The sequence below is a fragment of the Oncorhynchus keta genome, chromosome 36 (assembly GCF_023373465.1).
Source record: "Oncorhynchus keta strain PuntledgeMale-10-30-2019 chromosome 36, Oket_V2, whole genome shotgun sequence".
NCBI classification, from domain to species: Eukaryota; Metazoa; Chordata; class Actinopteri; order Salmoniformes; family Salmonidae; genus Oncorhynchus; species Oncorhynchus keta.
The window spans coordinates 18,968,130-18,991,672 of record NC_068456.1 but is presented as its reverse complement, the minus strand read 5'-3'; the positions used below and the strand labels follow the sequence as shown (position 1 = coordinate 18,991,672).

Below are 23,543 nucleotides of genomic sequence, written 5' to 3'. Positions count from 1 at the left end.
AATACTATACACAGTAGACTTTGTAACAAGGCAGGGTTACATTGAACACTATACACAGTAGACTTTGTAACAAGGCAGGGTTACATTTAATACTATACACAGTAGACTTTGTAACAAGGCGTGGTTACATTTAACACTATACACAGTAGACTTTGTAACAAGGCAGGGTGACATTTAACACTATACACAGTAGACTGTAACAAAGCAGGGTTACATTTAACACTATACACAGTAGACTTTGTAACAAGGCAGGGTGACATTTAACACTATACACAGTAGACTGTAACAAAGCAGGGTTACATTTAACACTATACACAGTAGACTGTAACAAGGCAGGGTTACATTTAACACTATACACAGTAGACTTTGTAACAAGGCAGGGTTACATTTAATACTATACACAGTAGACTTTGTAACAAGGCGTGGTTACATTTAACACTATACACAGTAGACTTTGTAACAAGGCAGGGTGACATTTAACACTATACACAGTAGACTGTAACAAAGCAGGGTTACATTTAACACTATACACAGTAGACTTTGTAACAAGGCAGGGTGACATTTAACACTATACACAGTAGACTGTAACAAAGCAGGGTTACATTTAACACTATACACAGTAGACTGTAACAAGGCAGGGTTACATTTAACACTATGCACAGTATACTTTTTATGTGTAAGTCATGAAACCACGAATGTAGTTGTCCTGGTCTCCATCTGACCCATCAGAGGTTGGTTCCCTGGCGCTCACTGTAGGAACTGATTGCCTGTAAAATCCCCCTTTTCATGACTAATATTTTATTATGTCACTCATTCTATTGCACTCTATTCTAACCAAACCCGCATGACTATTTCTTAGCTATTCCTCTTGTCCAGATGGAGTAGGTCAGTGTGCAGTGTGATGGCAATTGCACTGTCTGTGGATCAATTGGGGCGGTAAGCAAATTGAAGTGGGTCTAGGGTGTCAGGTTTTCCAGTACGAGTACTACCGTCAATGTGTTGGTAGAACTTCGGTAGCATTTTCCTCAAATTTGCTTTGTTAAAACCCCCAGCTACAATAAACACAGCCTCAGGATATGTGGTTTCCAGTTTGCATAAGGTCCAGTGTAATTATTTGAGGGTTGTCGTGGTATCGGAGGTAATACGGTCGGCATTTGATTGTGAGGTATTCTAGGTCGGGTGAACAAAAGGTCTTGAGTTTCTGTACGTTACCTCAATCACACCATGAGTAGTTAATCATGAAACATACACCCCCGCCTTTCTTCTTTCCAGAGAGTACCTTATTCCTGTATGTACTGAGAACCCAGCTGGCTGTATGGACGAGGACAGTATATCCCGAGAAAGCCATGTTTCCTTGAAACAGAGTATTTTACCATCCCTGATGTCTCTTTGGAAGGAGATCCTCGCCCTGAGCTCATCTACTTTATTATCCAGAGACTGAACATTAGCGAGTAATATACTCAAAAGCGGTGGATGGTGTGCATGCCTCCTGAGTCGGACTAGAAGTCCACTCCGAATACCTCTTCTCTGCCAGCGGTGTTTTGGAGAAACCTCTGAAATAAGTTAAATAGCCCTGGGGGGTACGAACAAAGGATCCAATTTGGGAAAGTCGTATTTCTGGTCGTAATACTGGTGAGTTACCGCCGCTCTGATATCCAAAAGTTACTTCCGGCAGTATGTTATAACACACAAAAAAAATCTGGGCTAATAATGTAACCAGCAGTGGAAATAAAATAATATGCCAACCAATATTACTGGACTAACAAACTGGCTGACTAACCTTTTCAGGAACTTCAGTATCTCTTGGCCTTGGGTAGCAGCAGCTGATCGTTTCACTCTCTTTATCCTGTGCCAAACACATTTATTAATGGAGTCTAACTTATTAACGTTAGCTGCTGGCTGCGTGATTGCATCAACCTTACTAGCTGATGTTAGCTAGGTAGCCATCTAGCTAGTCTACTTAACCTAACGTTAGGAGTTTTGTTTACTAGCTATAGATTGGATCATTCTATATAGTTTTAGAGGATGACTAAACTGCTTTTATAAACACATACAGTATCTTATTGTCCTTTAAAATGTGTGTTCGCTCTCTCAGGCAACCAGGCATGCAGGAGAGGAGTGTGAGTGAAGAAAGAAAGAAGTAAGAAAGAAGAAAAGAGTGTAGAGTCAAACAACAAGGTGCTGATGCAACCAAACATTGTTGTTGAGAGGCATGGTTGATGAGTCTCTGTAGGCTGTAGCTAGGAGATGACTGTGACTGACAGGTGAATCCACCAATCACAGCGAGCGTGGTGGTTACCATGTGAAATCCCAGGGACAGGGATGAATTCACTAGACAAAACATAGGCAAACGGGCTGGAATTGTGGGTGGTACTATATCACCTTATCCAATAAAAAATGCCTGCTGTCTTTTCCATTGCACAATGTTTTTTTATGAATATGTCTGGTAAGCACATTTGGTGCCGCTGCTTTGATAGTGGTTTGGTGGCTCCACACCAGATTGAGAAGTACTGGGGCAAATGCTGTCTCGCGTTTTCTGGAGGCTCTGATAAGAATGTCTGCCTAAATGACAAAGTGTGAATAATGAATTCGGCCAGTCTGTCTGAGAGGATAGTTGGACGGATGAGCTTGTGCCTACGCCTCAGACAGAGTGGGCGTGATGAGGATAGGTGACAACAGAGAAGTCTAATCAGGATGAGCAGGCAGACTCACAATGTGAACATTCTTCATTTCCACAGTCACTTTCTGTGTCGGCACAGAGCTTTTAAAAAGCTTCCACAAGGCCAACATGAGTCTGTGAAACAGCCATCCAATCAAACCTGGTTTCAAGTCAAGGCCCTTTCAAAATGGCAAATGGTTACAGTTGACAAAGAGTTCTGAGTCAGCCTCCATCATAATCATTACCTGGCTGTATGAACAACTGAATGAAACCAACCTCTGTGACATACAGTGCCAGTCCTTGAAGGGAATGCATTTGGCAAACAGCAAACAAGGACTGAAAATAAATTGAGCAACAATTCTGCAGGCCTTTCAAAGATGTTTTGTTGAAAAGCATGAAACAATACAAGTGGTTGAAGCACTCTCAAAATAATTAGGAGATGGGGGACAGGAGGGACGAGAGAAAACATTATCTCCATCACTCATAATCCAGTCATACACCCTCTGAATATTTGCAGTTGGGACCCACATTTCAAATAAATAATTTGTGACATGGCGGGAACATGAATATGTTAGTATGACATGGTCTCTAGCATCATATTCAAATGTGCATTGACAAGTTTTGAAGTGTTGATGGAAAATATATATTTTTGCTGTCTTTGTTGCTAGCTGACAATCAAAACTCCACCATGACCCACATGCTCCCTTACAAAAAAACAACATGAACAGATCACGTGAAAAATGTCATGTGTGAAGTCTCACATGACTCAGACATGTGATAGTGTAAGATTCACATGTGTGAATTTGTAACTGGCAGGATTAGAAATCAGGTCTCCCAATTGTCTTGACCATTCGACCAAGAGGGCCAGCATTCATTTTCAAGTTGCAGGCCGGGCTACCTCATCACTTGACCATGAAATACCATGACCGACTCATGTCCACTACACGTTCACATGTGCATTTTCACATTTTAATGTCAACCAGGGCTGTTAAATTAAATGACAAAAAGAAATTGAGTTTATCACAGGGTTTTCTGTGATAAATCACGATTATCCGCAAATTCATCATTTCAGGTAAATTGATAAACGTACTTTCTTAACCTCAAAGTCAACTTGTTTTGACATCACATTGTTGTTTTTAGCTGTATAGATGACATATTAGGGATGTTTTCTTTGTCATTTGAATGTTTTTAGACAATAACCAGGTTTCCATCCAAAGTTTTTTATGCCAGTAAAGTACGTCGGATAAAAAATGTCACGACAGGCCTGACGGAAACAGAACATTTGTTGGTAAACTTTCCAAATTTCGACAAAACAAAATATGCTAGACAAGATGGGATCTTTTTGTGTCTGTAAACCTAGTTTATGTGATTAAAAAAACGTGATCTAAAGTCACAAAAATGTATCTTTAGTTACTTTATTAATTCTGACAGTGCTAATTTCAACATGTTAAACAGGATAAATAAGGAGACACAGAGCGCTAGCTTCTCTGTTCTTTTCACTGGGCTTCTTCCAACGGTCACTGACAAACGTATGAAGAAGAGAGGCGCTTCTTAACACCTGCCCACATAACCCGGAAGCCAGCAACACCAATATGATGGAGGAAACACTGTGATGACCAAGGTCTGCCTGCAGGTGCCTGGCCCACCACAAGGAGTCGCTAGAGCGTGATGAGCCAAGTAAAGCGATCCCGGCCAAATCCTCCCGTAACCCAGACAACGCTGGGCCAATTGTGAAGCCGGTTGCGATACAACCCGGGATCGAACCCGGGTCTGTAGTGACACCTCTAGCACTGAAATGCAGTGCCTTAGGGCTCCTGAGTGGCACAGCGGTCTAAGGCACAGCATCTAAGTGCTAGAGGCGCCACTACAGACCCTTTTTCGTTTCCAGGCTGTTAAGTAAGTAAATAAAATAAATAAACCGCTGCGCCACTCAGGAGGCCCAGAAATAATACTTTTTTACCCACTTGAATTATTATACTCAGGTAGGCTAAGTTACCTTTTAACAGAATGGCATTACAGAATCTGCAATTCCATATGTGGAAACATTGCTACTGTGAGTTGTCTACACCACCTTTTCACGTGGTGGTGTAACGTGAGGAGACTAACACTATTTCACCACCACATGCGAACTTGCAAAGGGAGATTTTCACATGTGAATGTTTTTTTTTTTTGTGAAACTGCAAATGAGATTTTCACGTGAATGGTTTTTACATGTGCAACTGCAATTCACCTGTTCTTTCCTCTCACATGTGAGAAGGTGGTGTTAGCATGTGACCTACATGTAAATCGTGTGAAAATATGGCTTACATGTTCAATTTAAGCTCAACATGTGAAAACAGCGATTTTCCCTCATTTTGACATGTAAAACTGCAACAAAACAAAAAAAGGGGGGAAGGGCTGTCACAGGCCAGGAGTTAGGTGGCTTTGTTTACAATGTGATTCAGAGGACTTACTCCAGCTGTGACTGTGAAGCTGTGGGGTAGCATTTACATCATAGGTGTAATAGGTGCATCCTACTGACAAACTCCATGACAGCCAGGTAAGCGTATGATTGGAAAACACATATAGAGGAGTAGAAACACCAGGGGGAAACCAATCATATTGACACACAGTAACTACAAAAGGGTTCTCCGGTTGTCCACATAGGAGAACCCTTTGAAGAACCCCTTTTGGTCCCAGGTAGAACCCTTTTGGATTCTATATAGAACCCTTTCCACGGAGGGTTCTACATGGAACCCAAAAGGGTTCTATCTCAAATCAAAAAGTTTTTTTTACCTCAAACCAAAAAGGGTTCTTCAAAGGGCTCTCCTATGGGGACTACCAAAGAACTCTTTTGGAACCCATTTTTCAAAGAGTGTATATACCGAGGTGTTTCACTATTCCCCTTTTATTTACTGAGATCTCTGAGAGATATGTGTTGTATCTCGGCTTTAATCCGACATTTTGATCTATTAGTTGACACACAGCAAGGGGGCGACTGACCAGATTCTAGAATGTCAAAACATATTTTGAAAGAGTCAGTTTCACTGATTTAAATAGTTCACCAGCCGTCTTGCAGAGGGCGAGAGGGAAGAGGGAGGGAGAGAGAAAGAGAGAGAGAGAGAGTGAGAGGGGGGCTGGAGAAAGGAGAGGGCTGCCCAAGCACAAACAAACAAAGGCTCGTGTGAAAAGACAGCATCTGAAATTGTGCATAAGCCAGTAGGGGCTGCATAGCCTACGACATGAGTCACCCATCACCAACAACCATACACACACACAGAGAAGGAGAAAGAGAGAGAGAGAGAGAGAGAGCAAGAGAGGATAACATCCTTTCAAATGTATGAAGGTCTGATATAAACAATGTATATTACTCATTACTGTCATATGAAACTATCAACTATCTTTTTTTTATGAAAGAATATACCATGTACAGATTAACCACCCCTCCGTACCAATTTGCTGCATTGTCACCCATGATAATCTAATATGCCACTATTTCATAATGCTATCATACTGTAATTATCCCTGTAACATGCCAAAAATTATGACAGACTTGATGGCCCTAAACACCTACACCTTCACCCACACATATGCACATACACACACACACACACACACACACACACACACACACACACACACACACACACACACACACACACACACACACACACACACACACACACACACACACACACACACACACACACACACACACACACACACACACACACACACACACACCGAAAGAGCACTGACATCCACCACCACACTCACTCATTAACACTTCCTCTCCTTCCATCTTCAGAAGCAGAGAGCTGCTGACTACCATGCCAATATATTGTATACTGTAACATCACGCTCATTACCAGGGACAGCGCATCAAAGCAGATGGGAGAGCAAGATTGGCTGGGCCCAGACTGGTGACGTGTTACAGCCAGCCGGCCACGCAGGCCAGCACAGGGCATCACAGCCAGCAATCTACAGGAGAAAGACCATGATGATGGGGTCTAATTAAAAGTATGATAGGATAGTGTGTAGATGATTTGCATGTGCTGCTATCTCTGGCCAAGCTTTCACAGCTAATGGATCATATAAACTGGGTGGTTCGAGTCCTGAATACTAATTGGCTGACAGCCGTGGTATATCAGACCATATACCACGGGTATGACAAAACATGTATTTTTACTGCTATAATTACGTTGTCAACCAGTTTATAATAGCAATAAGGCACCTCGGCGGGTTGTGGTATATGGCAAATATACCACGGCTAAGGGCGTTGAGTCGTGCATAAGAACAGCCCTTAGCCATGGAACAGCCCTTAGCCAGACGCCTTCGGGCCTTATTGCTTAAATAGAGCACCACAAAACTCCTCCAACTACTGAATAGACATATCAGCAGAGGAGCTGTAGTGTCATATTTAGAATATGCAGTAGTACTGCAGTAGTACGCATCATATCAGCAAGCATGGACTTTTGTTTGTACTGTACCTGTCATATGTAAAGATGTTTAGATAGCTTTATGGTTCCGAAAGTTTCAAATAATAACAGCCAACAAACTTTCGCTAATCATCTAGTTGTATCTCACAATCTCTGTCTTGTCAAAAGTGTACCATTAAAAATGATTTTCTTGGTTAAACTAATTAGAAAACTGTATATCAATATCAATATCAATGCCTTGCGACTACCCATAATTCCTGGATCACTGTCTTGACCACTTTCTATTCGAAGACTGATTGTGGTGCTCTCTGGTGGTGGAGAAATCTCTTTCAATCTAATTACATCATATCAATGCTTTTAATTCAGCCCAGAAACGAATCTAATATATAAATGATTTTGTGCAAATTAGTCATTTCAACTCTCCTCTTTACTCTGGCCATTCTCATTGAGCATGTTAATTGAACTTTCCAATATAGAACAAGATGGGAGGGAGGTGTCTGACAGTGTTAAATGAGGGCCATTTGATCATGTGTGATGATTGTGTGAACAATCTGGGGCAAAAACTAGAGGGGAAAGAGACATGGCTTACAGGCCACGTATGCATCCCATGTCATAATATGTTTAAATTCTCAATAAATACAAAATAATTTCTCTATTGATTGAGACATGACTATGTCTGTCTGGGTCTGTCTGTTCTATTCTGTGTTTACCAGATACACAAGTCCCCCGTGGAGTCCCCTCCCCAGATCCTTGTAAAGAGGACGTCGGGGGGAATCCACAGTAGACACAGCATCTGGCAAAGCCATCTGGCCCTGCCGCTGTCATTGACGTGAATCCGTGCAATCACCTGTTGTCAACACCGTCAGCAACAAAGTCCCCTGTCCACTCCAGCAGCATCGCAACATGAACCATCCTCTCTTGTCTTGTGGAGAAATAACACATATTTGTAATCTCTCTACATTGTGTAATTCTCTTGTGTTATTCATTAACATTACTAGCATTCAACACTTAGCAGAAAAACAGTAGTAGCTACACTTAGATACCCTCTCATTACGATCCCATTTAGTTTGAATGCCGACCTACAGTATGCCTGTTGGTCATGGGATGCTATCAGAGATCTTTCTAGACAGGGGGCTGTAAATAGTGTTTGTGTGTTGTGTGTGCCTAAGAAGCCAGTATAGTATCTGTGCAACGGACTATACAAATATGGATGGGGATAAGCCGAGCATTAGTCAATGGAAAAGCAGTGTTTTTGAAAGAAAGGCAGATTCAGGCTTCAGAAAGCTTTTGTAGATAATCACACTGGCTGTTTGTCCACACAATTAATAGAAAATAATAGAATACAACTTTATTGTCCATTGGTTAGAACATAGAACATTTTGTGCCTTTATCAACACCCCCAGATACATACAAACACATTGAGAGATACAGGGTCAGCAGAAGCGCAACACCGCTGGGTGGAGAGCAATTGTGGGGGGTCAAGTGCTTTACTCATGGGCACAATGGCAGGAGATGGTACATGGGATCAGAGACCAGCAGCCATCGAAGTATGATTTCAGTTCCATTCTCATTTCTGTGTTGCCCCTCCTGGGGCTTGAACCAGAAACCTTCTGGCTACTGGACAGCCTCTCCAACCTCTAGGGCTTAAGAGCTACTGCTGCCGATTGATCATATGTTGTGTCTATAATATCTATAATAATAAATTGTGATATCAGTAATTTATATGCTCCATACTCTTGTGGATTAACTACAGCCTGGTTAACTCCTAAAACGCAGTAATATGGGACTTACATCAGCTAGAGATAACACATAGATACATTTGTTGTATGATGTTTATCGAATTGTAGGGTCGAGCACGATGTCAGTTGCGTGAGTTAACACTTACCGTATGATATTGAAGAAAAATACATTTTTGGTTGCTTTGGGGAGGCGATGGAGTGTGTAGCATATGGGTGTGGGTGAGGTGTGACATATACGACATAAGCACCGCCAGAGACAGACCATCCGAGAGACTGCGCTGGGCGTTTGCAAAGCTGTCCACCAGTACACTACGCAATTGCGCAATACGGGGATGTTGTGCGAGCAGTGGCAAGAAATAAATAGTTAGAAACTTAGTGCAGCCACACGTGCAGGGGTGTGTCTGTTTGTAATCACCCGTTCCTGGAGACATTTGGTTCAGCACATCGAGGATACTTGGATGTCCCTTCTTGCGACTCTCCATAGTGAGCCGGCTGTATCGTTACATGGAGGCACGAGAAGGACAACGAAGAATAACCGTGGAACTGTGTCGGATGTTTGCTTGTTGGACATCGTAGTTCCAGCATGATGCTATATGTAATTTGTTTCAGAAGCTGGACGGTGGATACAATTGTCAAAAGTGCGGATATTTGAGCGGGACACACGCACAATGCACATTGCGGACATGGCTGTCTCTGTGTTTGTAGTAGTGATAATCGCCGTCTCGTTTCTGTCCAACGTGGTGGTACTGATCTGCTTTTTGTACAACCAGGAGATTCGAAAGCAGGTGCCCGGGTTGTTTATCCTCAACCTAACCGTCTGCAACCTGTTGCTTACCGTGTCCAATATGCCTCTAACTCTGGTCGGACTTATCAACAAAGGAAACACTGGAGGCAGCGGGTTCTGTCAAACTGTGGGTTTCCTGGACACTTTTCTCACCACAAACGCAATGCTCAGTATGGGGGCTTTGAGCATCGATCGATGGGTGGCAGTAGTTTTTCCGCTGAGCTACCACTCCAGAATACGACACCGGGACGCAGTGATAGGGCTTGGATACACGTGGATGCACTCGCTCTCGTTCTCCACGGTGGCCACTTGCTCTTCCTGGGTTGGGTACCATCACCTATACGCATCATGTACGCTCTGCAATGCGAGAGCAAGCGGCTCCCGGACGCAGTTCATCATCTACACTGTGGTGTTACACTCTCTCACGTTTCTCTTGACCTTAATCGTGTTGTGTGTAACGTACCTGAAAGTTCTGAAAGTTGCGCGGTTTCACTGTAAACGCATCGACGTGATCACTATGCAGACCTTATTGCTGCTTGTGGATATTCACCCGAGGTAAGCCGTTGAGCCCAGTCTGAGTAATTTGCTTTGACATTTTTTTTCAGATTATCCCACGAATTGTAATTGCAAAATTACCAATGCGACTTCAGTGGATTTAGGATTGATTTCAGCACCACCGTTTTGGTCCAATGTTACGGTCTCAGATCTCAGCGCCCTTTATCAAAACTAAAATGACACAAATATATTCCAAACCAAGAGCTCTTCACATACAGATCAAAACCATTATAAATTGTGACCATTATAAAACTTGAACAATACTGTGAAAATGTACTGTTTGAAAAGGCGCCTGAAATCTCACCCTGTCATGGTGGGATGGAGTTTTGGCCTGCCTCCCCCTCCCAACTCTGACCACTCCCAGACTGTCCTAGCTAAATTCTTGTTTGAGAAATTGCTCTTTGCTAATAAGCTATTTGACCATGTACATTGAAAACAATCACATTAAGGTACTTAATTGTCACCCAGAAATGATTTGATATTGTGATAAAAACGACTGCATTGGACCTGTATTGTTGACTGCATTTGATTATCCCTTTTCAATCACTTCCACATTACAAAACTCAAATAGTTAAACTAGCCTCAAATAGGTAGATTGATGCCATCTCACTGTCACATTCCCTGTTGTCTGTCTTTCTTCTTTCTCAGAGGCCGGGGTCAATTCCTTGTGATTAGCGATCAATTAAACAATAAGTATTGACCTGGAATTGGACTTGATTTACATAATGGATGTGTTACAGTTTCGATATCTTGAACAATCCATTGGCATTGACCTGAGGCTGTGCTCTGATACTGTCCATAGAAGCATGCTGTTTTCTCCATCACCCTTCATTCCACTCGAGAGGCCATGTTTTGAGTCTGTGCTCCTGGGTCGTCCCCTGGGTTGATAACGGTCCCCTCTGTCCTTTGGTAGTGTGCGCCAGCGATGCCTGGATGAGCAGAGACAGCGGAGGCAGAGAGCCACCAAGAAGATCATCACATTCATTGGAACGTTTGTGGTGTGCTTCGCCCCTTACGTCATCACGAGGTGAGCAGGGGTTCAAATCTATCCTCAACACCCCTGTGCATGTGGGATGGTGTTATATTGTGGGATTGGCTGCTGAGAACTGTGGTGACACCAGTTCCCCATCTGAGACCAACGAAAGTTGTCTACTTCCTGTGCAAATGGCTTGTGCTTTGGGTAGAAAAAATGACTTTGCAACATGGACCATAGTCAATTTCTACAACCCCATCTTATTATGTTCTATCGATCCATATCTAAATCCCTAACCAATCAGCTTGAGGGTGATTATGTTGTCACCCTTTTTCTTCATGAGTTTTAGGATGAAATCCCAGGAAAGGGAGAAAGAGTGTAAGAGAAAGATAATCTGTAAGAGAGTTAACATTGGTGGACGTGTCATTATGAGTGAGTGAGAGACCCTGATGATACTTCTCATTACACCTGCTGCCTATTGTAGAAGTGCAGCTGCAACCCTTCAGAAGGGGATAGAACATAACCGCGAAGATGGAGATCACATCAGGGGTTATAATTATAGTGAGATCCCCATTGTGAGTTTGATAGCGGCTGTAAATCACAAGACCAGTGACCTGAGCTCGTCATTCTGAGAATGAGCCTTGTCCTTGTGAAACGCCTCCATACACTTACCTGGTAAGGACAGTGAGACAAACAAGAGCAACTCCACATCCCCTAACATTCACGATCGACTCAGAGCCATGGCATTTTGAAGCAAAATGTTGACATTTCTGAGAGCTTATTAAAGAGTTTCCACAGGACATTAGGTTTTTTGACATCTGTGTTGTTTTCTCACTGGTCTATGAAACAGCTATCCACTGTTCATAATATAACTTATCTCTCTGTGCTTGTTGTGTCAGAATCTTCGAGCTCTTCACGCTAGGACAGATAAACCCTCACTGGGGTGTCTTGTCTAAGTGTTTGGCCTACAGCAAGGCAGCCTGCGACCCCTTTGTCTACTCACTGCTCCGGAACCAGTACAGGAAGACATGCAGCGACCTGACCAACAAGATCCTGAAGAGAAGTTCCTTTAACTCCTCCGCCCGCATGGTGGAGAACGGAAGGGTCAACGACACCAACAACTTCAAACCCACCCATTGACTATGGCAAGATGGAGACATTGAGGTACTTACATACAGTTGAAGTCAGAAGTTTACATACACTTAGGTTGGAGTCATTAAAACTCATTTTTCAACCACTCCACACATTTCTTGTTAACAAACTATTGTTTTGGCAAGTATGTTAGGAAATCTACCTTGTGCATGACACAAGTGATTTTTCCAACAATTGTTTACAGACAGATTATTTCAGTCATTATTCGCTGTATCACAATTCCAGTGGGTCAGAAGTTTACATACACTAAGTTGACTGTGCCTTTAAACAGCTTGGAAAATTCCAGAAAATTATGTCATGGCTTTAGAAGCTGATGATTGGCTAATTGACACCATTTGAGTCAATTGGAGGTGTACCTGTGGATGTATTTCAAGGACTACCTTAAACTCAGTGCCTCTTTGCTTGACATGATGGGAAAATCAAAAGAAATGAGCCAAGACCTCAGAAAAAATATTGTAGACGTCCACAAGGCTGGTTCATTCTTGGGAGCAATTTCCAAATGCCTGAAGTTACCACATTCATCTGTACAAACAATAGTACGCAAGTATAAACACCATGGGACCACGCAGCCATCATACCGCTCAGGAAGGAGACGTGCTCTGTCTCCTAGAGATGAACGTACTTTGGTGTGAAAAGTGCAAATCAATCCCAGAACAACAGAAAAGGACCCTGTGAAAATTCTGGAGTAAACAGGTACAAACATATCTATATCCACAGTAAAACGAGTCCTATATCGACATAACCTAAAAGGCCGCTCAGCAAGGAAGAAGCCACTGCTCCAAAACCGCCATAAAAAAGCCAGACTACAGTTTGCAACTGCACATGGGGACAAAGATCATACTTTTTGGAGAAATGTTCTCTGGTCTGATGAAACAAAAATAGAACTGTTTGGCTATAATGACAATTATTATGTTTGGAGGGAAAGGGGATGCTTGCAAGCTGAAGAACACCATCCCAACCGTGAAGGATGGGGGTGGCAGCATCATGCTGCAGGAGGGACTGCTGCACTTCACAAAATAGATGGCATCATGAGGAACGAAAATTAGGTGAATATATTGAGGCAACCTCTCAAGACATCAGCCAGGAAGTTAAATATTGGTCGCAAATGGGTCTTCCAAATGGACAATGACCCCAAGCATACTTCCAAAGTTGTGGCAAAATGGCTTAAGGACAACAAAGTCAAGGTATTGGAGTGGCCATCACAAAGCCTTGACCTCAGTCCTATAGAAAATTGTGTGGGCAGAACTGAAAAAGCGTGTGCGAGCATGGAGGCCTACAAACCTGACTCAGTTACACCAGCTCTGTCAGGAGGAATGGGCCAAAATTCACCCAACTTATTGTGGGAAGCTTGTGGAAGTCTACCTGAAACATTTGACCTAAGTTAAACAATTTAAAGGCAATGCTACCAAATACTAATTGAGTGTATGTAAACATCTGACCCACTGGGAATGTGATGAAAGAAATAAAAGCTGAAATAAATAATTCCCTCTACTATTATTCTGACGTTTCACATTCTTAAAATAAAGTGGTGATCCTAACTGACCTAAAACAGGGACTTTAGAATTAATCCTAGTAGGATTAAATGTCAGGAATTGTGAAAAACTGAGTTTAAATGTATTTGGCTAAGGTGTATGTAAACTTCCGACTTCAACTGTACCTAAGTAGTGAGCCATGGTTGGAGAGTGGAGAGAGTTGAAAAAAACCTGAGAAGAGATTGTTGCTTTGTATCGATTTCGTACTTTCGCAGTTTTGAGCAGGGTTAACTGTTGCTCTCTTGTCTCGTTGTGTGACATGAGTGAGAAAACATGACGCCCTTAATTGGGAAGATATGACGGAGAGTCATGTGGGTCACGAATTACTGTTGCTAAGCCAGTGAGTCACTAATTCATTAAAGTATGTCAATTCGTTTAAAATGGTTTCATTCCAACCGAGTGGTTTTGATGGAGTGATTTCTTGTTGTAGCATGTATGACTTCAGATAAGACAAATTAGATTTTGACATACAGTGCCTTGCGAAAGTATTCGGCCCCCTTGAACTTTGCGACCTTTTGCCTCATTTCAGGCTTCAAACATAAAGATATAAAACTGTATTTTTTTGTGAAGAATCAACAACAAGTGGGACACAATCATGAAGTGGAACGACATTTATTGGATATTTCAAACTTTTTTAACAAATGAAAAACTGAAAAATTGGGCGTGCAAAATTATTCAGCCCCCTTAAGTTAATACTTTGTAGCGCCACCTTTTGCTGCGATTACAGCTGTAAGTCGCTTGGGGTATGTCTCTATCAGTTTTGCACATCGAGAGACTGAATTATTTTCCCATTCCTCCTTGCAAAACAGCTCGAGCTCAGTGAGGTTGGATGGAGAGCATTTGTGAACAGCAGTTTTCAGTTCTTTCCACAGATTCTCGATTGGATTCAGGTCTGGACTTTGACTTGACCATTCTAACACCTGGATATGTTTATTTTTGAACCATTCCATTGTAGATTTTGCTTTATGTTTTGGATCATTGTCTTGTTGGAAGACAAATCTCCGTCCCAGTCTCAGGTCTTTTGCAGACTCCATCAGGTTTTCTTCCAGAATGGTCCTGTATTTGGCTCCATCCATCTTCCCATCAATTTTAACCATCTTCGCTGTCCCTGCTGAAGAAAAGCAGGCCCAAACCATGATGCTGCCACCACCATGTTTGACAGTGGGGATGGTGTGTTCAGGGTGATGAGCTGTGTTGCTTTTACACCAAACATAACGTTTTGCATTGTTGCCAAAAAGTTCAATTTTGGTTTCATCTGACCAGAGCACCTTCTTCCACATGTTTGGTGTGTCTCCCAGGTGGCTTGTGGCAAACTTTAAACAACACTTTTTATGGATATCTTTCAGAAATGGCTTTCTTCTTGCCACTTTTCCATAAAGGCCAGATTTGTGCAATATACGACTGATTGTTGTCCTATGGACAGAGTCTCCCACCTCAGCTGTAGATCTCTGCAGTTCATCCAGAGTGATCATGGGCCTCTTGGCTGCATCTCTGATCAGTCTTCTCCTTGTATGAGCTGAAAGTTTAGAGGGACGGCCAGGTCTTGGTCGATTTGCAGTGGTCTGATACTCCTTCCATTTCAATATTATCGCTTGCACAGTGCTCCTTGGGATGTTTAAAGCTTGGGAAATCTTTTTGTATCCAAATCCGGCTTTAAACCTCTTCACAACAGTATCTCGGACATGCCTGGTGTGTTCCTTGTTCTTCATGATGCTCTCTGCACTTTTAACGGACCTCTGAGACTATCACAGTGCAGGTGCATTTATACAGAGACTTGATTACACACAGGTGGATTGTATTTATCATTATTAGTCATTTTGGTCAACATTGGATCATTCAGAGATCCTCACTGAACTTCTGGAGAGAGTTTGCTGCACTGAAAGTAAAGGGGCTGAATAATTTTGCACGCCCAATTTTTCAGTTTTTGATTTGTTAAAAAGTTTGAAATATCCAATAAATGTCGTTCCACTTCATGATTGTGTCCCACTTGTTGTTGATTATTCACAAAAAAATACAGTTTTATATTTTTATGTTTGAAGCCTGAAATGTGGCAAAAGGTCGCAAAGTTCAAAGGGGCCGAATACTTTCGCAAGGCACTGTATGTTGCTGCTCATTAGTGTAGCAACATCGCCAGGATTCACTGTTCCTGGGCCCAATGAGTTGGTGGGCAAGGTAGCATGCCCTGACTATGACTCACATAGCTAAGATGATGTAGCTGCATGGGCATAATTCTACACAATTGAGTGCCTTTCAAACGCGTGATTATATCACTGTAAAAGGGATAACATGTCTCTGTATCACTGTCACCTAAGTGTAGTAACATCTGGATGGATAACTATGGGAATATAAAGCATTTGAGATCATTTTTTGTTGGTATGATACCTTGTGCAATATAGCTGCAAAAGTGTATACAGTGACTCAGCGACAAAGTTGTGTACAGATGTAGGGTCTTAATTTGGTCACTGTTTTGTTGCTGAGAATGTTCCTGCATGGGCAGGAAATGCAAACTTGTAATTTCCACCAAAATTTCAAAATTGATTTGCCGTAACAAAAAAATTATCAACCCATACAAAAAATGGCCATTAATTATAATCCACGTCATATTTAACATTTCCTGTTGCTGCAGGATTGTTATCCTGCTGTAACAAACTGGCTCAAATTTAAGACCATACATCTGTATGATTGTAGAGTATGGTAAGCTGATGATGTGGCATTATCAAACTGTTTCTTGAATATTATTAAATTGTATTATCATATCATGCATAAAACTGTATAATTTTGTATTTGAATGTGATAGTATAGCCATTATATCCATACTGTATAATACATTTTTAAACATTCTATTTTTGCTCTACATTACTAGCACCCACAGTATTACCACTTCATCTATAGAGGAGTCACCTGAGCGGTCTGTAGATTACATTTTCAGTTGTAAAGTTAATTAATTTTGGTGATGTTGGCAACCAAGGTAAAGTGTATTACTTTCATTTCCTTTGAGTGTTTGATGCCCTAGACAGATGAAAATGTATATTTACTTTTGTTAAAAGCAGTCAAAGCAGTGTTCAGTTTTGCTAAATACATTTGTGACTTTATTGAAATAAATGCTGTGCATTTCAAAAGGGAAAATGCTTCACTCAAGTGATTTGGTTGTATGCATAATGCCTTTGGAGGTATCATACTGTCCAGTAGTTCTTATTAGTTCTTATTAGCTATTGTGACATGATAGTCAACTCATGGCCATTGCAGTCATACGAAATAAGCTAAGGAGACTATTTTTTATTGTAGCAATACATATTACTGGTGAAGAAGTAGTGACAACTACTAGTCTTGTCTTTGATTAAGTGACAAGGATATGGTTTGAGAGCTGACGTATGTGTGCATTTCATTGCTATAACAAGAAAGACCCTCACAATCTGCTAGCTCGATAATCAAAATGTTGGCCATCTAGTAGTATGGATATCATAAAGATGTCCTCCAGAGATCCAGCCACATTCAATATCCAGGATGGTGATGTGGTATTATATGGCATGTTAAAGGTATGAGGGTACCGTTCAAAACTTGTTATGGCGTACAGACAATTGAACTTGACCCAATTGTGTCCTACTTTGATTGTTCAACAACAGTATATCTCAAAGGACAAATCTTTACATGGTAATACTACACTCACAGTCAGAAGTAAAAGACAATGTAGGAAGGATAATTTGTTTGAGGAATAATAGTTTAAAATACGTTACACCCACCTCTACCCTGCTGAAATGATGACAGCGCAGCTACATTCTCTTACCCTGGGATTTCACAATAGAAACAGGTTGACAGTTAAGGGCCATGATAATTGCAGGGTTGTGAGGAAATAAGTGGAAAAAGAGGAAAGAGAACAGAGGAAAGGGGAAAGGGGAGGCATATCTCTAGAAGCACTACAGTGAGCAGGCAGCTGTGACAGAGCCAAAGGATGATGGGTAATGACAGCCCATTGCCCTTACCATCACCACCTCACAAAACGGTCTAAACTAACACAGAAATGAAAGTGAACTTCAAATAGAGTACCACAGTATGAGTCATAATACCCATAGAACCTTGCAATCAAACAAGGAACTGGTTCCAATTGTTTTTCCACCATTAATTTTACCCAGAGGGGATAAGGGCTGTTTCGTGTAGGCTTACCCTGGCATGACGTTTTGATAACCATGTAAATCCCTCTAGGACAAGGTGAATTGTATCAATATATCCGCCTGTATTCACCCCTTGAAAATGAAATGCTAATTAGCTGCTAATGTGGCTATCATAAAGAACTACAAATGCCATAATGATCTGGACGAGACTGCCAAACAGAGGCAAAGGTAGGAATCTCTGGATTAACTATCTAATGTTAGCTAAATACAGTAATGAATAAATTGGCTACATTTATTTAAATTGACAATTCTGTGAACAGTCTTATACAAGTTTTAAATTGAAACAATACCTGTTAGCAAAGGTGTCAGTTAGTAGAGATGACGGGCAGGAGCTTGCAGGGATTTGTAGTCTTGTATGATGTCTATGATGCTAATCAGCATTTTCGAATCTCAGAGTAAATAGAGCTGAATATATTCATAAAATTCCCCTTGTCCGAGAGAGATTTACATGATTATCAAAAAGTCATGCCAGGGCAAGCCTACATGAAACACAGCTCTTATTTGAATTGTTTCTAAAAATTCCCTATGGGAAAAATGAACCTTTCCCTGTTTGCCTGCTAGGGTATATGGTTATTATGATACCTCCACTGTGGGGCTCTGTGGAGTTATTTCCCTTCCATTATCTCTATGGAGATGTTTCATATAGATGTAGGATCTTAATTTGATCACTCTATTGTTGCAGAGAATTTTCCTGCACTACAGGAAATGCTAACTTGTTGTGTATTCAAAGTTTGAAAAAGGTTCTAAAGTTTATTATTTCCACTTTAAAATTTCAGACTTGATTTGCCGTAACAAAAAAATGTATCAACCCCTGCAAAAATTATCCATTCATTATAATCCACATAATAATTCACATTTCTTGTTGCTTCATGATGTATCAAACTGGCTCAAATTAAGATCCTACATCTGTATGTCATGAATCATGATGATACAACTTCACTGGAGCCTTGACAATTGAAAAGGTCACTGTAAAATCATCTGCTTCATTTTTAGACAGCAAGTTCTTTACCCGTCAGTATTCATTGTTAACACAATGGATCTGAGAGAAAGGTTCCCCAAAAAGTTCTGATCACACTTTCTGTGAACTATCTAATATATTCTTAATGGGAGCCATTATTAGGAGGAATTAGTTTTCAATGCTTATAGCGGACTACAACTATGACAACTATACCTATTATGAAACCTGTATTAATAATAGCCCATACTTTATGGCTTTGAAAAGGAACGCTATATGAAACTATGAGCTGATATGAATGTCTGTGTGAAGTCTTAAAATGTACTTTAGGGTTATAAAGGGTTATATAAATACATTCACATGAATTCAGTACAGATAGGCAGTTAATTGAAAGTATTAGCAAAGTACCTGCCTCCTCAACCCTTTGAGAGTCACGGAGTGGGCTTGAGATGGAAACAAACCTGCACCAGCCACGGTGAATACCTGCCCTGTGACTAAATTACAGAGCGTAGGTAGATAGAGAGATAACAAGTGGAGGAGCGAAGGAGAACAGGCGAGTGAGGCGGCCCGACTTCACACACCCCCACTCCGTGGGAAGGCCTAGCCTCATTAGGAGAAGTAAAAGTTAGCGCAGACAGGATAAGAACAGGCATCACGTATGGCAAGTACATAAGGCTGCTCAGGAGATCTTTTGGTTCTATCTTGTATATGTTCCCCACAAGCGTTAGTCTTATGTTAATAGAGTCAGGGTTGCTTATCGTGGACAATGAATGGTGGACAATGATAACATTGTGGCACAGTCCACCTTGCCTGACACTCAAACTGAATTCTTCCACTGCTCTATGTTCGCAACAGTACATTCTTCAGTCTGAGTCTGCCATCGTTGAAGTCGTTTGTGGTGACGTCAAAATTAGGGGTGTCGTAAAAAACAAGGTAATCAGCGATTGGATCATCTCTAAACAATCATTTTCTAAATGACGCTTTACCCATGTGTGTTCTGGTTCTGGCCCAATCCAAGGTTTCTGTAACCAATCAGAATGGTTGGAATGTGTTTACGTTCTAGAAATCGTCGGGGACGTACCTACTCAGGTCCAGACTCATTGCGGAGAAAAATGTACGTCCGTGGGTGTGGCTTAGCGTTTGACCAGAGCAAGGAGTTTTGCTAACCAGGCAACAGTTCACAAGCCATATAATGTCAGCTGACAGTACAATGAGGCTAAAGCTCATCACAGGTTAGCATATACAAAAGAGCTGTGTGAGGCTCATTAAAACACGCATGTTGGCCAGCATCACTGGTAAGATATTAGAACAATGCAGCTACAGTATCAACTAAATTGAGTTATGTCCCATTGTCACGTCTCCTACCGAAGGTGGCTCCCTTTCCTGTTCGGGTGGCGCTCAGCGGTCGTCGTCACCGGCCTACTAGCTGCCACTGATCCTTTTTCCCCTTTCTGTTTATTGGTTTCACCTGTTTGTGTTTTAGGCTGATTAGTCAGGCTTTATTTACCAGTAGGCCCGCCTGCTCTTTGTGCGGGATTGTTTTGTGTAATTTGTGTGCACGTCTGTGGGTTCCGTGTTTCCCATTTCGTGGGTTTTGCTGGACAGTTTGAGTCCCCGTGTTAGGGATATTTGTTTTGTTGTGCGCCCTGTGTTTTCGTGGGGTTGGCTTATGTTCGCTGTTTTGTGCATTAAATATAGCACCACCCTGAACTCTCTGCTTCCTGCGCCTGACTTCTCTCCCACTACACCCAGTACGTCACACCCATATGGTCTAGATAGATTTGTCCATTTTTTATGTTATTCCTGAACTCAGAAAATAAATACTGTATTCTACCTGTGGGAGATAAAAATATATATATAATAATTGAAAGACCTCAACACAACCCCATCCAGACAATCACAGATCTTATTGGTCATTCTCAGCCACATTGTTTCAATCCCTCAACATTCCTTCAGACTCCCAATTAAAATGACACAAGAGCCAAGCCATTTAGCCATTTAAGATTCAGATTTTGTTAGATAAATCACATAGATAGCAAGTTTTCCAGTATGCAGACACTCCTTTAAAACAACAATGCTGACATTAGCGTGTGTGTGTTTTCAGGTATTTTGCCTGGGGTGGTTTGGTCTTCTTCAGCTGTTGTCGATAACCTAGTGGCTGCTCTCTGTGAGTCATCATCATTTCAACTCCTCTCAGTAAGGCTGCCATAACCTTTCACTATCACAATGCCTTCCCTGAGCTGCACATTGTTCAGGTTTCAAAGCAATAAAAGATGGGAGAACTTAACTCAAGTTGCCCTTTAAAAAAAATTAAGGAGTGAAGTGGTCCAACCTGTATTCACCTTTCAATATAATTATTTTGGGACACCACCAGATAGACAAAGCATAATAATATCACAACGGGGGAATATAGTGATACGATTCAGTCTGTTTACTCAGTATTTTACACCCTGGAAATGGTTTTGTTGTTGCTTTGTTCTCTTTCTTCCTTCACCGATTGAATAAAAACTGAGGGACCTTCAACTTTTCAGTGAGAATCTGTGGGTATGTGTGTGCCTGAGTCTGGGTTTTTCTTTGTGGGTTTTTCCATAGGTTCTCTACCCTATTACAGTATGTGCCCGCACGCACGCACGCACACGCACACACACACACACACACACACACACACACACACGCATGAACACAAGAATGCATGCAAAGATGCACAAAAGCAAGCAACATAAAATAAACATTGCAGAAAAGTTGTTCTGATATCTTTTTGCCTTGAGACACACATTATTCAAAACTCTATCACCCAGACAAACATACTGACAGGTGGGAAATGTTACTTTTCACAGTAACTTGTAGTGACATTTGCTGCACCAAGAAGCAAAACATAGTATTCCTGCTTTACATGGGTGAGTCAGAGCCAATGCTGAGTAATCCCCCTTGAATTAAACAACCAACAAGAAATTCTGGAGGAGGGAATCCTATCATATTCTGCATTTAAAAATAGACCAGAGAATTTGTTTATTTTTTTAACCTTTATTTAACTAGGCAAGTCAGTTAAGAACAAATTTTTATTTTCAATGACAACCTAGGAACAGTGGGTTAACTGCCTGTTCAGAGGCAGAACGACAGATATGTACCTTGTCAGCTTGGGGATTTGAACTAGCAACCTTTCGGCTGCTAGTCCAACGCTCTAATCAGTAGGCTACCCTGCCGCCCCCTTTCTTCGTCCTTTCTTTGTAATTACGATACAGAGTAGACAAACATGTCAAGGAGTAGCCAGAACCCTGTCATTTCCATAGCAATGCGGAATGAATTGTTTTTGATCTGTAGCTCAGTTGGTAGAGCATGGCGCTTGTAACGCCAGGGTAGTGGGTTCGATTCCCAGGACCACCCATACGTAGAATGTATGCACACATGACTGTAAGTCGCTTTGGATAAAAGCGTCTGCTAAATGGCATATATATATATATATTGATCTAAACGTTTATTTCAGAGCACCACGTAGTGATAAAAACACTGTATTTTTAATGAAGACTTAGGTGTTCTTAATGACAGTTTGTAAGTGGCATTATTGTGTTGACTAACTGCACCAGCAGCTGAAGATGCTCCCCTAGCTGTTAATGAGTATGTGATTTATGCAGTTTGAATTTTCAACCATCTGTTTATTCATTAATCATGAACTAGAATAACAGAGGAAGGAAAGGAATTTATAATCTGGATATGCATGCATATAAATTATCTTCTGATAGTTTTATTTTTGCCCATAAAGGTTTGTTTTAAAACGTGGTCTGTTTGTTGTCTGGACTCTGACATTGTCAGGAAGGAATTATGATTATATTGAGAGAAGGGATGTTAGAAGTATGTGTTGCCGACTGTTTGGTGTTCTCATGTGATCAATAAGGTTTATATAACTGAAGACTGCCCACTGAGGTAACAGGAGTTTTCAGGTCGCAGGTTTCTCATTAGATGAGCACAGTTCACTGAATCACCTCTGCTACTCTAAGGAAAGTCGTACCTGATATTTTGAGGATCTTCTTTAATGAAATTCAAATTCATACCATCGGTTATGACTGTGCCTTGTTCTTATTTCATTTTTTATTTTTCACCATTATTTAACCAGGTAGGCCAGTTGAGAACAAGTTCTCATTTACAACTGCGACCTGGCCAAGATAAAGCAAAGCAGTGTGACAAAAACAACAACACAGAGTTACACATGGGATAAACAAACATGCAGTCAGGAGTGGATGTAGTTTAATGCAATGTTACTGACATGTGCCCTTGAGCAAGGCACTTAACCCTAATTGCTCATGTAAGTCGCTCTGGGTAACAGCATCTGCTAAATGATTAACACGTACATTTAACTCTAATAAGGTCCATTTAGTCTGATATAAGGGTGTCTGTCTCTCAGATAAAGTACTATCTCTGATAATGTATGACCTTCACTCTCCATTTAGCATGTTGGCCATGTTTATTACCATCGGCTAGTATACCAGGGGCATATCCAGGCTGCTACTTCCATTCATCAATGACTCGATGTAGACCTGCATGAAAACACACACTCGTACTGTACTGAAATCCATTAACCTGGAGTGTTCTACATAGCTAATATGGAATTG

General features: G+C 41.3%; 1 protein-coding gene across 1 annotated transcript; it reads left to right on the top strand.

Annotated features, from left to right (window-relative positions):
* The first annotated feature begins 8,773 nt into the window (after positions 1-8,773).
* LOC118369921 (G-protein coupled receptor 26-like) lies at positions 8,774-14,198 on the top strand. Its single transcript, XM_035754696.2, has 3 exons — positions 8,774-10,155; positions 11,069-11,182; positions 12,028-14,198. The coding sequence occupies exons 1-3, from the start codon at positions 9,485-9,487 to the stop codon at positions 12,266-12,268; spliced, it is 1,026 nt and encodes a 341-aa protein (XP_035610589.1). The 5' UTR covers positions 8,774-9,484; the 3' UTR covers positions 12,269-14,198.
* The last annotated feature ends 9,345 nt before the right edge of the window (positions 14,199-23,543 follow it).